General features: G+C 32.7%; 2 protein-coding genes across 2 annotated transcripts in view; both read left to right on the top strand.

Annotated features, from left to right (window-relative positions):
* Window positions 1-15,350, top strand: part of LOC140447648 (uncharacterized) — a 221,085-nt gene that overhangs the window by 182,997 nt on the left and 22,738 nt on the right.
* The window catches only part of LOC140447649 (pleckstrin homology-like domain family B member 1), a 63,543-nt gene continuing 61,207 nt past the window's right edge, over window positions 13,015-15,350 (top strand). The window contains exon 1 of the mRNA XM_072540423.1: window positions 13,015-13,353. Coding sequence (XP_072396524.1) covers window positions 13,279-13,353 — 75 coding nt within the window. The 5' untranslated portion in view covers window positions 13,015-13,278. The remainder of the gene's footprint in view (window positions 13,354-15,350) is intronic.

The following is a 15,350-nucleotide window of genomic DNA, read 5'->3' as shown; positions in this document are numbered from 1 at the left end:
CTTTAACTTGAGAATATCCGTCAGAAAAAATCATAGCATGTAATTCGTCTTAAAAAGACAAACACATGCCATGATGACAGTAAAAATCTTCTGTTAGTGATTCCATAGTAAATTATGAGGGAAAAACCAGGAAAAAAACCTCATAATACTATCCCGACATGGTAAGTATTTGGTCCGGCGGGCGTAATTTCGGCCGGTAATCCCTTGGCCTACCTGCATAAATCAAGGGGTACCATTTATGACAGGGGCAATTTCGGCCGAGGGGTTGATGTTTACGATGAGATTAAAATATTGGTAATTACGCTTCATAGTTTCTGTAAAATATTAATTGTGTATTTATTTGGAAATACCTAATCCTGTGTACCTGTCGGAAATACCTTTAATTTACTTATCTCTTTATTCTAATAACTATGTTGTACCTACTTAAGATTATTCCTTTAAATGTATAAAATTCACAAATAACAGGTATAAAATTATTATAGCTAGTCAGTATTATAACTTATCTTGAAGCTACTAGTCGATAGAAAGCATAAAATATATTATTTGTATACGATGGCATCTGTTTCAGTAATTAAGAGTTCACGCGGTTGTGACTTACTAGTTGTAGAAAAGTTTCAGTTTTGTAAACAGGACGTATTAAAAAGTGGTGAAGTACGTTGGAGGTGTATAAAGAAAAATTTAAGATGTTTAGCCAAACTGTACACTGTTGGTGCGGAATACACAGTTACTAGAAGTGAATTAATCCACAACCACGAGTCCGATGAAACTACGTTGGAGAGAAAAATAGTGACGACTTCATGCAAGCGCAAAGCTGAGGAAGACATATCGGAGAAACCTTCAAAAATTATTAAAAGCGTTCTTTCAAATCATTTGCCAGAGAATTTGTCATCGATAGATGTCAGTCTAATAAGAAGAAATTTGTACAACAGCCGCCGTAAGCTCTTACCAGCCCTGCCTAAGGATATTCACGATGTACATTCTGTACTCGATAGTTATGGACCGAAAACCACAACAGGTGAAAATTTTTTGTTTATTAACAGCACAGCTGATAATATCATTGTTTTTTCTTGCCATACAAATATAATAAGTTTATGTAAAATGAAAGATTTTTACATGGATGGCACATTTTCTTATTGTACAAAATATTTTTATCAGTTATTTACCATCCATGGACTGGAAAATGGGCATTATGTTCCTCTTTTGTATTGTCTGTTGCCCAATAAGACCAGTGACATATATATGAGACTTTTTCTGTTGGTAAAATCTAAAATTTTTGAACTTTATAATATTGTTTTTGAACCGAAGGAGGTATTTGTGGATTTTGAAATCGCAATTCATAACGCATTAAAAGTTGTCTTTCCCAAAACCAAACTAAATGGTTGTAGATTCCACTTGCACCAGGCGTGGTATAGGAAAATACAATCATTAGGGTTAACCCAAATGTATAAAGATAAAAACTGCGAGGAAAGCAAATGGCTTACTCATACTTTTGGGCTAACTTATTTAGACCCCTCTGAAGTTGAAGATTGTTTCATATTTGATCTCATGTCATACAAACCGGGCCATAAACTTATAGATAAATACGCAGACTATTTATTAGAAAACTACATAGCGCCAGAATCTCATTTTCCACCAAATATATGGGCATATGAAAACCCATCAATTAAAAGAACCACAAATGCCTGCGAATCATTCCATTCGCACTTTAATTCTAGTTTTTATTCAAGTCACCCTTCTATATTTATTTTTATAGAAAAATTAAAAGATTGTCAGATCGATGCATATTTAAAAATAAAAAATTTAAATATTCCAGCAAAAATTAAAGACAAACAAGTAAAAAACAAACTAAAATTTATCGAAAACATGGTAAATATGCTTCGATCTGACAATATTTCTAGAATTAATTTCGTTAAATCTGTATCACATCAAAACGTTTTTTAAAAATTTATAGTTTACTTAATTTATAGAAATAAGTTGATGTAATAATTTTATTGAAATAAAGAAATATTTTAATATAAAGCATTCTGTTATTTTATTTGATTTGCGGCTGAAAATACCTATGAGATAAGGAAGCAACTTAAAACCTCCGGCCGAATTTACCTACCGGCTTTTAGTACCTGCTCTTTTTCCGGCCGAAATTACGTCCGCCCATTTGGTCGTCCATTTAATTTACTTTCAATAAACACCAAATTCTGATTTTATGTTTGTTATTTAAAAAACATAAATGATGTATTCTCTATATGTTACCGACTTACTAATACTGGTATTTTCCTTTTATTATGGGTAACCAGATCCTACTACATTCTGCCGAGAAATTTGCGACACAATTTGGTCTCATTTAGCCTAATTAGAGTCGCTTCTTTGATTTTTCTTTTTTTACCATCCGTTTCTTTTAGGACTATATTTGAATCATTCCATTGAACATTATGTTCATTATCCCATGCGTGTTTATATATTTGAGATCTATCAAATTCTCTATTTTTAATATAAGATTGATGTTTACTTATTCTAACATTTAATGGCCTTGATGTTTCACGTAAATAAAATTGATCGCATTAATAAGTTATTTTATAAATACAATTTTTTGTCCTTTCTTGTTCATTGTTAGGTTTGGTTTTAGACAAAATAGATCTCAATGTGTTTGTTGTTTTGAATGTTGTTGAAATTTTGAATTTATTTCCTATCCTTTTAAGTTTTTTTGATAATCCTTTTATGTATGGTATTGTTATTTTCCTCGTATTATTCCTTGTGTATGCTGTAGGATCTCGTTCTTAGTTGTTCTGTTCTATTCGGTCGATTGTTGGAAATTCCTTATTTATAAACGATAAAGGATAATCATTTTTTAATAAAACAGATGTTAACAAATGTTTTCCTCCAAGAGCGAGTTTTCGTTAGAACAAGGAACTTTGGCTCTATCATATAATGATTTAATGATTCCCTTTTTAATATTAATGTTGTGATTTGATTTGAAATTTAAATATCTGTTATAAAGAGGATATTAATGCTGTCAGGTACTAAGAAGCTTAACCTTCATGGAAAACACTAAGCTCTCCAATGGGTCAGGAGTCAGTATTTGTATAACGACAAATGTTTTCTCATTTGTTCAACCTGATTATGGATGAAATAATAAAAAAAAGTACGAACTGAAAAATGATACCAAATGGGAGAAAAACACCTTAAAACAATCTGCTATGGAGACGACGCAATACTACTCTCCCAAAGTGAAGACGATTTACAAAGTATACTGCACCAATTTAACACTGGCACCACCAGAAAATTTAACATGTTACTTTCCTCAAAACAGACAAAATGCATGGTTACAACAACAAATTTACTAAGATGTAAATTAGAGCTGGAAAGTCGGATAATAGAACAAGTCATGGAGTTTAAATATCTAGGCATCACATTATTTAGCTACGGAAAGCTCGAAACTGAAGTGGAAGATCAAGTGAATGGAGCAAACAGAGCCGCAGGCTGCCTGAATAAAACAATATAGAGAAATAAAAATATCGGGAAAGAAATGAAAGGCAGAATTTACAAAACAATCAGACCAATAATGACATACGCGGCAGAAACACGACCTCACACAGAGAGGACAAAAAGGATATTAGAAACAGCAGAGATGAAAACACTTAGAAAAATTGGTGGTAAGACACTATATGGTGGAGCTAGAAGTACAGATATACGACGTAGATGCAAAGTGGAGAACATCAAGAACTGGGTAAGAAATAGAAGAGTAGAATAAAACGATCATACAAGCCGAATGACAACAAATAGTGTAGTAAAAACGGCAAGAGACGGTTCCCCAATAGGAAGACGATCAGTGGGAAGACCACGAAAACGATGGAACGACAACTTACTGAAGGCATAAAACAGACAGAGTCATGTCTATATAAAAAGAAGAAGAAGAATAGAAGACAATTGTTTACAAATCCCATCATGGAATGGGCAAATTGGTCCTCTTAGTCATACCTATCGTCTCGAAAAACAAAAATTGGTGGGCAGCAATTATTCGTAATCATATTATATAACCATACTTTTTTAAAGAAAACGTCAATGGGAACATATATTTAAATTTGTTGATAAATTAAATTATGTATATAATACCAAAGATTAACGTCAACCAATTAGTTCCTTTAGAATTAGGTATATTTTCACCAAATGAAGCTCCCAATTACGTAGTCACAATGCGGCAGTTCTTCAACAAAAAATTTTCTAGATTAATAAAATTGATACGAGATACCCCATGGAATCGCCACCCATACTTTTGTTTAACTTCATTGGACTATATTATATGGGAATCGTTTAAATATGAAATACGAGTATAAGTATTCAGCTATCCACCGTTTAATAAAGTAAAATTCAACGTTTAATTTTATTTTCGAATTTCGAATTAAAAAATAAAAAAAAAATGTTTTCTTTTTAAAAATGTCACAGAATTTGATACATAATAAAAAACCCTTTTAAGTATCATTCGACTGCCATTCCTATTTAAAAATTTTGCCATATTGGTGCAAGAATAGAGTGTTTTTTTATTTGGTTGATTTTTACGTAGAAATGTATTTGTCTAAAAACCAAAATAACGGATTTGGTGAATTTTACAGTGCGGATCTCAACTACTTATATATTCAGAATAGGTGTGAGGGAATGCTTTGTATAAGAAAAAAATAATATCGACTTTTCATTTAAGCTAACCTATCGACAAATTTAAGCAAATCTCTACAAGATGGAATTGGCCTATTAGGCCTATTTAATGAATTTATGTCGAAAAAGCAGTGATTAAAAACGATTATTTTTCCCTTCTTGTTTAAAAGCCAACACTGTGACAAAAAAATGCGCAGTTCACAGTACTATAGAGAGTTGTACAAATATTTCAAATTTTCAGTTGAGTAAGGTGTGATTTCGTCAAGAATTTGTTAGGAATTTTTCAATAAATTTCGCAAATATTTATAAAATGTTAATTTTCAAGTGAGACTTTTATATGAATTTTATGTATTTTTCATCTTTCAGTTAACTCTTTCAGTATGATGCAATTATCGGCTATTTTTGCTCCCATTTGATTAATGTGGTCTAATTTCTTTACGTATAATTAAGTTTTGATACATCTGATCTTATTTTCCTTTACTGGTTTGTACTGTATTCATTCAGGGGATCTGCTATTTTTGTGTTTAATTCCTGTTACCGAATGTTTCGTAGGAGTTGATAAATATATCAATATTTGAAATATATCTTTATTACCTCCTTCCTGTTTTTATCTGAAAGGCTCCGTATATGTAGTTATTTTTTAACCTATATAACTATAAATTATCCCATATCCATCCTATGTATCCCATATACACTGCGCCTCCTAGTGTCGAATACGGGCAATAATAAATTGGCTGTACTAGTCTGTATAGAAAATTGTAAGCGGGTATATATACTGTCGACTCCTCTCCAGCTTAATCTCGGTCTGTCCTTCTTTCTTTTTCCCTGCGTTGTCCAGTTTAATATTTTTTTTGGGATTCTGCTGTCATCCGTTTTTTGCCCGTGTCTGTACCATATTAGTCGGTTGATTCTGGTGTCCTCTGTAATTCTATGTTTAACGCTCAGGATATCTTGAATTCTCTCGTTTCTTACTCTGTCTAATTTTGATTTACCGGCCGTTCTCCTCCAATAATTTATTTCTGTTTTTTCCAAAGTCTTTATGTCTTTCTCCTTCAATGGCCATATTTCGCATCCATATGTAACAATGCTTTTATCTCACAGTATGCTGGTCAATTGCCGAATGACTTGTCTTCCCTGATTATTTCTGTGTTTAATCCCTTCATCCAAATTGCCGTCATTGTTTATGTGGATGCCTAGATATTTATACATTTTACAGTTATTTATTTGTTGGTGTTGCTCTTCTAAATTTAGATTTTGTTGTTCTCCTCCTATACACATGTATTCTGTTGTTTCGACATTTACTTCTAAGCCTAATTTCTGATATTCCTGAATAACTTTGCGTGTCATATTCTAGATCTTCGTAGTCCTGAACCAAGACTATTTGATGGTCTTCAAAGCATTGTGGGTACAATGTGGTGTCGTTCTCATATCACTACATTTCCGTTTCCACGTCTTCAGCGCTTGCTTGAAGTATATATTAAACAAAGTCGGGGACAGGTAGACAGATCCTTGTTTGAGCCTTTTATCTACCATAAACCCTTTGGATATCTCTTGGCGTCTCTTTATTTTGCTTGTGTTGTTTTTATAGAGTTCTTTTACTGTCTTGATTAAAGTTACGTTGATGTTTGTTTTTTCTAAAGCTTCCCATAGTTTTTGTTGTGGTCCACTGTCGTATGGTTTTCTACCTCCCTCTCTTTCCTTTTTTTTTTTAATTAATATTCCGTAAATTCGTGAGATCGTGCGTAACACTTCTATTCCTTGGTAGTTGTCACATATTATGTCTTTATCTGCCTTTTTATGTATGGTTAATATAACCGATGTTCTCCACTCTTCCGGTATATTCTCTCTATACATTTTTGATACATGCTGGTTAGCTGCCTGTATAGTTTATCAGTTCCGTATTTTAGTAGCTCGGGTGGAATATTACCTGGACCTGATGATTTTCAATTTTTCAACATTTGAAATACTTGTTATACTTCTCTATTGCCAATCCCAAGTGTGGATGTTATTGTATTTACTTGTACATAAGAGTGTGCTTGTGGTATTTGTAGATATTCCATCCTTTCCTCCTTCAGTAGTTTTTCAAAGTATTCGTCCCATTCACGTAGGCTAATAGGAGAGATTATAAATTTAATCTTTTATTTTCGAACAGATTTAAGTAATTTCCAGCTTTCGGTACTTCTGCTACCTCCCAGATAAGTGTTAATTCTGGAGCAGTTTTTCTCCCAGCATACGTTTTTCTTTTTGATTATTGCCCTTTGTACCTCTATTTGAGCTGTTTGTTATTCGTGTTTTCTTTGATCCGTTTTTACGTTCAGAAATCCGGTTGGATTTTTATTTTCTCTTCGATTTCTTTATCCCACCAATATTGCTTTCCCTTCGCTGTCTTTTCATACTTACCCAACAGTTCTTCTCCTGTGCCCTTTAAACATTGTTTTATATGGTGCTCTAAGCTATAAAAGTTTTCGCATATGAGTTTTTCATCTAGTCGTGTATTGTACAGTATTTTTGAGCTTTCGTTTTTAAAAGTTTCCAAGTTGTACGTAACTTCCAGAGTTATGTGGTTTATCTTCTGCACATCTTTTTTTTTTCTTGGCTAGTCGAAGGGAAATTGTTTTAGCTTTAACCAAGTGGTGATCACTTCCACATGTGCCTCCTCTATATAGTCTAACATCTTCTAGTTTGAGCTTTGTATTTTCTCGAGTTATCACATAATCGATAATTGATGTTAACTTTCTTGTTTGTTGTACCCAGCTAAATTTAGTAATTTTTGTAAGCGGGTGAGGGTACTGGACATGATACTGATAGAAAAAGCATTCAAGTATCAATTGTTCGAAAATATTTTCGGGGTATAACCGATAATAATGAAGAGATCTTCAACATAAAAATTATACTGAAATGATGGCGTCTCGTGAGGTGAATCCGGAAATGAACGGAGCCTCCGTTCGGATTTCCGGATGAGGAATGTTTTAGGGACGAATATCATTACAGGATAGAAATGCAATACAAGCTCTTGGAATCCTTAAAGGTAAGAATATGGAGTTGGTAGATGCGATTAAAAGAAAGAGAGTACAAATTGCTTGCATTCATGAGAGAAATTGCAAAGGACGAATTGCGAAAGGAGTTGATATAATTGCGGATATAGAGAAATGAAATAGATCGTAGTAGAAGTTGTAAGAACAAAGAATAATGCCAGTGAAATTTGTACTTAATAAGGAAGTATTGAATGTCTCTGTATGCTCCTCAAATTGGTCTGAGTAAGAATGAAAGAAAAGTTTTCTACGATAATTAGGATGCATACTTATTTACAATGTAGGTAAATCCAAGAGATGATATGAAGCGATACATAGTGAACTAGGCTTTGGAAATAGAAATGATGCTAGAGGTGATATATGAACTACATAGATAATATTGTAAAGTCTCAAAGACTAAACTTGCTTGGCCACTTAAAAAGACGTGGAAGAACGTTGTTAAGCAGCCCACAACGGGTTGTAGCTCTATTAGAATAAGAAGAAGACTAGATAATATTACCATTAGAAATATAGTGATTCGAAAGGAAAGAAGTCAACTTATCACCTACAAAAATCATTCTCAAATATGTAGAATACTTGATGACAGAAAAGAAGATATAGGTGAATATAAAAATTACAAAATAATGGTCAATAAGGCTGTAACTCTAATACATAACAGAAGCCAACTGAAACCAAAATATTCAAGAGGACTACTTAAAACCAAATGGTTTATGATAATGGTAAAAGATGATAAAGAAGGTTTATTTAAATATTAATATGGCCAGTTTATTAAGTGTGGCTAGTATTATTAGAGACAGTGTAATAAAAATACTAAATGTTTGAGTATAAAGAGCACAAGTTTACTTCACAATATTCTGAACTATAAAATAACTTACAAGGAACCGAAAGTAGCAGGAAAAAAGCTAAAGCAGCAACTTTAAACGAAAAGTAAAAAATTTTAATGAGATTAGATGTATCCGAAACGGAAGTAATAAAATTCGAGTTGAGGAAACCGATATCAAAAATCGATGGAAAAAATACTTTGACAGTTTATTAAACTAAGAATTTAACAGAAAACCTGGTGAACTAAGGGAGATGGTATAGTAACAGCAATAGTCACCAAAATAACGGACGAGAAAATTGTTCAAGCACTTAAAAACATTAAGAAACATAAAGCCATTGGATCAATGATATCCATGAGAAGGTGTATCACCTGTGCTAACAGGTTTTTTAATAGATTGTTGGGTGTGGGACAAATGACAGAAGAATCGAGAAGCAGTATATTAGGAATTGTTTACAAAAAAAGATGTTCAACAATGAACAAATTACAGGGCCGTAAGTCTACTAAATCATCATATATGCCATCAAAAATACAAAAGAGGGCAAAGCTACTGGAATGGTTGAACTCTGTAATCTAATATATCAGACTACCACAGTCTCTAGACAATGGCTGCAATTGACCTTTGTAGCAATACCCAAAAAGGCACGTGCAACATTCTGCTTAGATCACAGAATAATAGCTTTAATGAGTCACACACTTAAACATTTTTAAAAATAATACACAGCAAAATTGTTAGTGACACACAATTTGGCCTTAGAAATAGTATGAGCACAAGAGATGCTTTTTTTGGCTTGAATGTGCCCATGGACGGGAATAGGACATGTACTTATATTTTTTAGATTTTGAAAAGGCATTAGATAATGTTCAACATAAAAAGCTTGTAGATATATTAAAAAGCATAAATATTGACAGTCGTGATATGAAAATCCGAGAATTTTGGTGTTACAGAAGGATCTTATGAATATCATGGACTCAGAGAATATCAAACGCAGACATTACTAGAAAAATAGAAAAAGAAGCTGAAATAATATTGACTATTAAAAGAAGAAAACTTGAGTACATTATTGCAGGTTATTATGCAAGACAAAATTTAAGGAAAGCAAAATGTGGGAAGACTAAGAATATCGTGGCTTAAGAACTTAAGGAAATGGTTTAAATGCAGTAGTGCAGAACTATTTAGAGCGGCAATCAACAGGGTTCGCATATCCATGATGATTTCCAACCTTCGATAGAAGATGGAACTTGAAGAAAAAGAAGTCTACTAAGTCACACCATGGAAGTATGAGAGGGAGTATATAATAGACGGTTACTAGGAGAAACCGAAAATCAGTTTGGATTTATGGAAGGTAGATCAACAACAAATGCAATTTTTATTATAACGCAGCTGATAGTAAAATAAAGGAATAAAGAGAAAAACTCACAATGAAGTAAACACTTCTGGTGTAAATGGAATATGAATTTATAAAATTACTAAAATAATGAAAATATACAAAAGGATTACAATTTTCGTCAGAACGTTTTTGGTCTATCAGATAATCATCAGTTAAAAAGGTGTAAAAACCTTTGACTTACATTTTACAAATTAAAATTAAAGCGACATGTCGATGTTAAATAAATCGATATAGTCGATAAGACCAAAAACGTTCTAATGAAAATAGTAATCCTTTTGGATATTAACATTATTTTAGTAATTTTATAAATATACCATTTACACCAGGAGTGTTTACTTCAATCAAGTTTTTTTAAATTATGGTATACACCCAACCACTGGTACCTAACCTCCTTTTTATAACTTACAGTTCCTCGGTAGGTTTTGTAGTGGGCGTTTTAATAAATTTTCTGAGCTTTTAGTATAATTCTACTGGGTTAGTAAATCTTCCCAATGTTCGGATCTTTTGCAATCTACTTCCCGTTCGATTTTTTCCAGTATTAAGCTGTTACTAATTCTACAAAATGGTTCCGGTGCTATAAAAGGTGGTTTTTTATCTCTTCTTTTTTGCTAACCAGTCAGCAATTTCCTCTCTGGTTAGTAGTAGTGCTAATTTTTTTTACTTAGTCCATTAATTTCCTTAACTATTTCCATACCACTTTGGAGCTAATCAAATGTGACTCCAATGCATTTGATGGTTGGTTGACTATCGCTCAGTATAAAAATCTTTTGTGTCACTGATATTTTGTCTAAATTTTACTGGGCGCATCTTCCCATATGAGTTTTCGCTTGAAATATACATTTTGCATAGGCTTTCTGAATGTTTAGAATTCTTATCTCAGTTCCTTCTGCTGGTTTAAACCTGTTTGGTGACATTTGTGTTTATCTTAGAAATGGAGGCTTTGTCCTTTAACTTTGTAATGAACATATACATACTAGGTAAGAAATGAAGATAGTAAGAGCTCATTGTAGGGTGCAAGATGTAGTAATATGGAAAAGACAGACGACGTCAATAGTAATCAGGTTTTAAAGACATTCTACCGAGAAGTACGCTAGAAGAAAACGTACCCAAGAAATTACTTTCTCCTAAGAATCTTTTCAAGTTTCCTCTCTAGAAATATTTCTTCTTCTTCTTATGGTGCCTATCCGTTACGGATGTTGGACACTAACATGGCTATTCTGACTTTGTTGACTGCTGCCCTGAAAAGTCCGGTAGTGGTTAAGTTAAATCATTTTCGCAGGTTATGCAGCCAGAATATTCTTCTTCGTCCTGGACCCCTTTTCCCATGTACTTTACCTTGAAGTATGGTCCGAAGTAGGTTGTATCGTTGTTCATTGCGCATTATATGCCAAAGGTATTCTAGTTTGCGGCGTTTTATGGTTATGACTAGTTCGCTAGAAATATTACAGCGTTCAATTGGAATTAACAGGTCGAAAAGTTCTACTATATGGGAAATGAGTCAGTACTCACAATCTTAAGTAGTTTTTATTTAATAAAGTTGGTAAATGTTGAGCTATCGGTTTCAAGGCTTACAATATTTGCCCCTTCATCAGGCCCCAGTACGTTATTTTTTTGTATTAAAAACTAAATGATGTCAGATACAGGAAAACTCTATAACCTAAGGTACTTCTGAGAATCATCTTCCCCCTTAAGAAATACGTTCTCTCGCACTTCTGAATTTCAAGATATTCTTCACTTCAAACTGAATAGCAAGACGTTATTATTAATTTTTATTTATATTATATATTTTGTCTCCAGCTGTTTTGTCAATATGTATAAATTTATATAATTAAATAAAAAATTTTTTTGGACGGCACAAACATTAAAACACAAACACAATATATTAAAATTGTAACAGGCTTTATAGTGTTATATTAGTGAGGTTATAACCTCACTAATATGACAGTATAAACTCACTATAAAGGCTGTTACAATTTTAATATAGTGTGTCTGTGTTTTAATGTTTGTGCCGTCCAAAAAAATTTTATTTAATTAAATTAATTTATACATCTGATATATATATATTTTGACACAACAGCTGGAGACAAGATATATAATATAAATCTTCTTCAAATGCCGTCTCCACTAATGAAGGTTGGCTATAACCATTGCAAATTCGTCTGTATCTTCTGCTTTTCTTAAGGGCGTCTGTGTTTAACCCGGTCCAGTCGCGAATGTTTTTCAGCCAGGATATTTGTCGTCTACCAGGACCCCTTTTTTCTTCGATTTTACCCTTCATAATCATCTGCAACAACTCGTACTTATCATTATTAAAATCATAATATAAATAAAAAATAATAATAACATCTCGCTATTCAGTTTGAAGTGAGATTATCTTGAAATTCAGAAGTGCGAGTGAATGTATTCCTTAAGGGGAAAGGTGATTCCAGAAGTACCTTAGTTTATAGAGCTTTCCTGTATCTGATATCTTTTAGTTTTTAATACAAATAACAATAACTGATGATGGGGCAAATATTGTTGGCCTTGATACCGGTAGCCCAAAATTTACCAACTTTATTAAATAAAAACTACTGACTCATTTCCCATATACTAGTATTATGGACTCACATTGGCAACCTTTTCATCATTAGACTGAAACGTTTTAAACAACAACGTGATAAAAAGTTTTACAGAAATAGTGATGGTACCTATAGGACCTATGGATAGGATTCAACGTGTATTTTTTGATTTTTGTTATTACTAAATCTCAACAATATTATTTCTTCGTTTGTATAGTTTCCAATGCTACTTCACATGAAGTAGAAACATTCAGTCGACAATAATTTAATATTGTTTAATCAATTATTTTTTACTGCCGCGGTATGAACCGAAATATCCCACTTCATCCTCTTTTCCGTCCTAGATAATTACGACCCTGAGTCCCTCCGTTTCCGATAGAAACAAAAGTATTTTCTGTTTATTGGTATACCGTAACGTATCTAAAAAACCGGAAGTCTGAAAATAAAAAAGGCGTTAAAAACTAGGGGTTAAAATAACGGAAAGGAACGGTATAGTCATATTTAAAATTTAGAAATATATTATATCGTTGACGCACTTTAGTAACATGTTAATGTCACACGAACTAAATAGTGTTTACGCGTTCTCGACGTAGAAAATAGCGGTTTATTTCAGAAAACTTTAATTTCGTATATTCCTCGCGGTCTCAGTTTATTTATATGCAGTTTTGTATTAGTATAGTGTGTACTAGTGAGACAGTCTAGCGATGATGATTTAATAAAGTAAAGTGAAGTTACGGATTTCAAATAATTTAAAATTTCTACTGTAGTGGTTTAAGTAGGTATATAAAAGTGAGACTTGTAATATATTTAGTTTTGATTAACTTCAACGTAAAATGTCTCTTCTTATTGCATTTGTTAGAACCGGGCATAGGAATAATGCAAGAAAAAAGAACAGAAAATCTTTAACGGTAAGCCAATTTAGATTAATAATTTTACTGATAACTACTATTTTCAGCATTTTCACAAAATTGATTTACTCAACAGCTGTTTCTTTGACAAAGAACCTTTTTCAAGTGGATATTTGTCAACTATGTCTTACTATTTATAGATTATTGATGATCACATAAAGCTGGCTATTAAAATATTGCTACTACCTTATAATTCTTAATTTATCTCCCGCTGAATGATGAGATTGTCAAATTTATCGTTAACGTAATATTTATTTTCTAAAAGAATAATCTATTATTTCAATAGGCAGATGTTTGAATTATCATTTGCTTTGGTACCTCTGGAGCCTCTTTGCCGTTTATTGCTGGTTTGTTTCTGTTTTCACATGTCTCCTTCTAATTTCCTGTTTTTTTATTTTATTATAACAAAATTTGTGTAATTTCTCATAAGTATCTTTGGACAACCCACTACTTTGAACACCTTGTGTTCATGAATAGATTTATTAGAATATAATTGAGTTTATTTATTATCAAATATTCCACTACCATCACATGTCCTGTGTTTCTTAACTAGCTGTTCTGGAAACAATAAAACTTAAATGGAAATTAATAAATTTAAATGAATTGGGTGATATTTAAATAACAAGGATATTATTCATAAAGAGTAAAAATAGATAAAGTATCTGCGTACGAATACCTACGATTCATCGAAGCGGAAGATGTAGGATTAGACTCGAGAAGATAACAAGTAGAAAATATTAATTATTGAAAAATTACCAAATGGAGTAGACTGAGCAACAAAGGTCTTGGGTTGGAACTTACCTACTTCTTCTTCTTTCTTGTATGTAGGCTTTAAAGCCTGTTTCTTCTTCAATATTAGCGTCCTAAATTGTTTAAATTATCGTACTATCTTTTTCTTGGCCTACCAATATTTCTTCATCCATTTGGTGACTTATCTCGTGCTTTTCGTAGTATCCTATCCTCTGCCATTCTACTAATTTTTTCGTTTCACTCCTGTTTCCGTTTTGTCACCCATCCATTTATGTATGTATTTTTATATTGCATTTTATATCTTCTTATGTTTTCAGTTCTCCCCCTGTCCAACAGACTTTTCCCTGATATTCGCCGGAGTAATTGCTGCTTTATAGATTCTTATTTTTGTGTCTTATCTTAGGTATGTGTTCTTCCAGGTTGTGTCATTAAGAGTCATCTTCTTCTTCATCTCCGTAACTAGTTATATCTATTCCCAGATATCTAAACCTTGCTTCCTGCTTTATTCTTCCTATTATTTACTTCCACAAAATAATTTTTTAGTGATAAGGGAAGTTTTAGACTGAAGTTTTAGCCGTGAAAGTTGAATTCAGTTTTCAACCGGATTTTTGTAAAGATTTTATTCTTCTGGTGCCGTATGCTATGCAGCGTGTAGGCGTTCATGCTGGTTGGATTATGCGTAAGGATACTTCTTCTGATCTTCTTATTATTGTATTGATATCAGATATATCGCAACAGTTTGGGCAACAGTTTAGACGCTCTCTTTGGGTATTAGTTCTTCTGAACATAGAATTTTAAGCAACCTTTTGAGACACCATACTTCGAACGCTTTATTAAAGGATCCTTCTTCTGGTCTTCTTATTATTGTATTGATATCAAATATGTCGCAACAGTTTGGACAACAGTTTAGATGCTCTCTTTGAGTAGTAGTTCCTCTTAACATAGAATTCTAAGTAACCTTCTGAGACACCACGTTTTGAACGCTTTAATACGGGTTAGCGCTCTTAATTTAAGTGACCAGGTCTCGCTATCGTACATTGTTATTGATCATATGTAGCATTTTAGGACGCGAATATGGAGACTCAAAGGAGATTCGCGCTGACAAAGGTAGTTATTGAATTTGGTAAAAGTATTTCTAGCTATTGCCACTCGTATCTTCACTTCTTCGTCGCAGTCCTATTTACTGTTTAAGGTAACTCCAGATATCAAAATTTCTCAACTCTGTCTATAACTTTGTTGTTTATTTT

Source organism: Diabrotica undecimpunctata, chromosome 8 (genome assembly GCF_040954645.1).
Source record: "Diabrotica undecimpunctata isolate CICGRU chromosome 8, icDiaUnde3, whole genome shotgun sequence".
NCBI classification, from domain to species: domain Eukaryota; kingdom Metazoa; phylum Arthropoda; class Insecta; order Coleoptera; family Chrysomelidae; genus Diabrotica; species Diabrotica undecimpunctata.
This window is presented reverse-complemented; position numbering and strand designations above follow the sequence as displayed.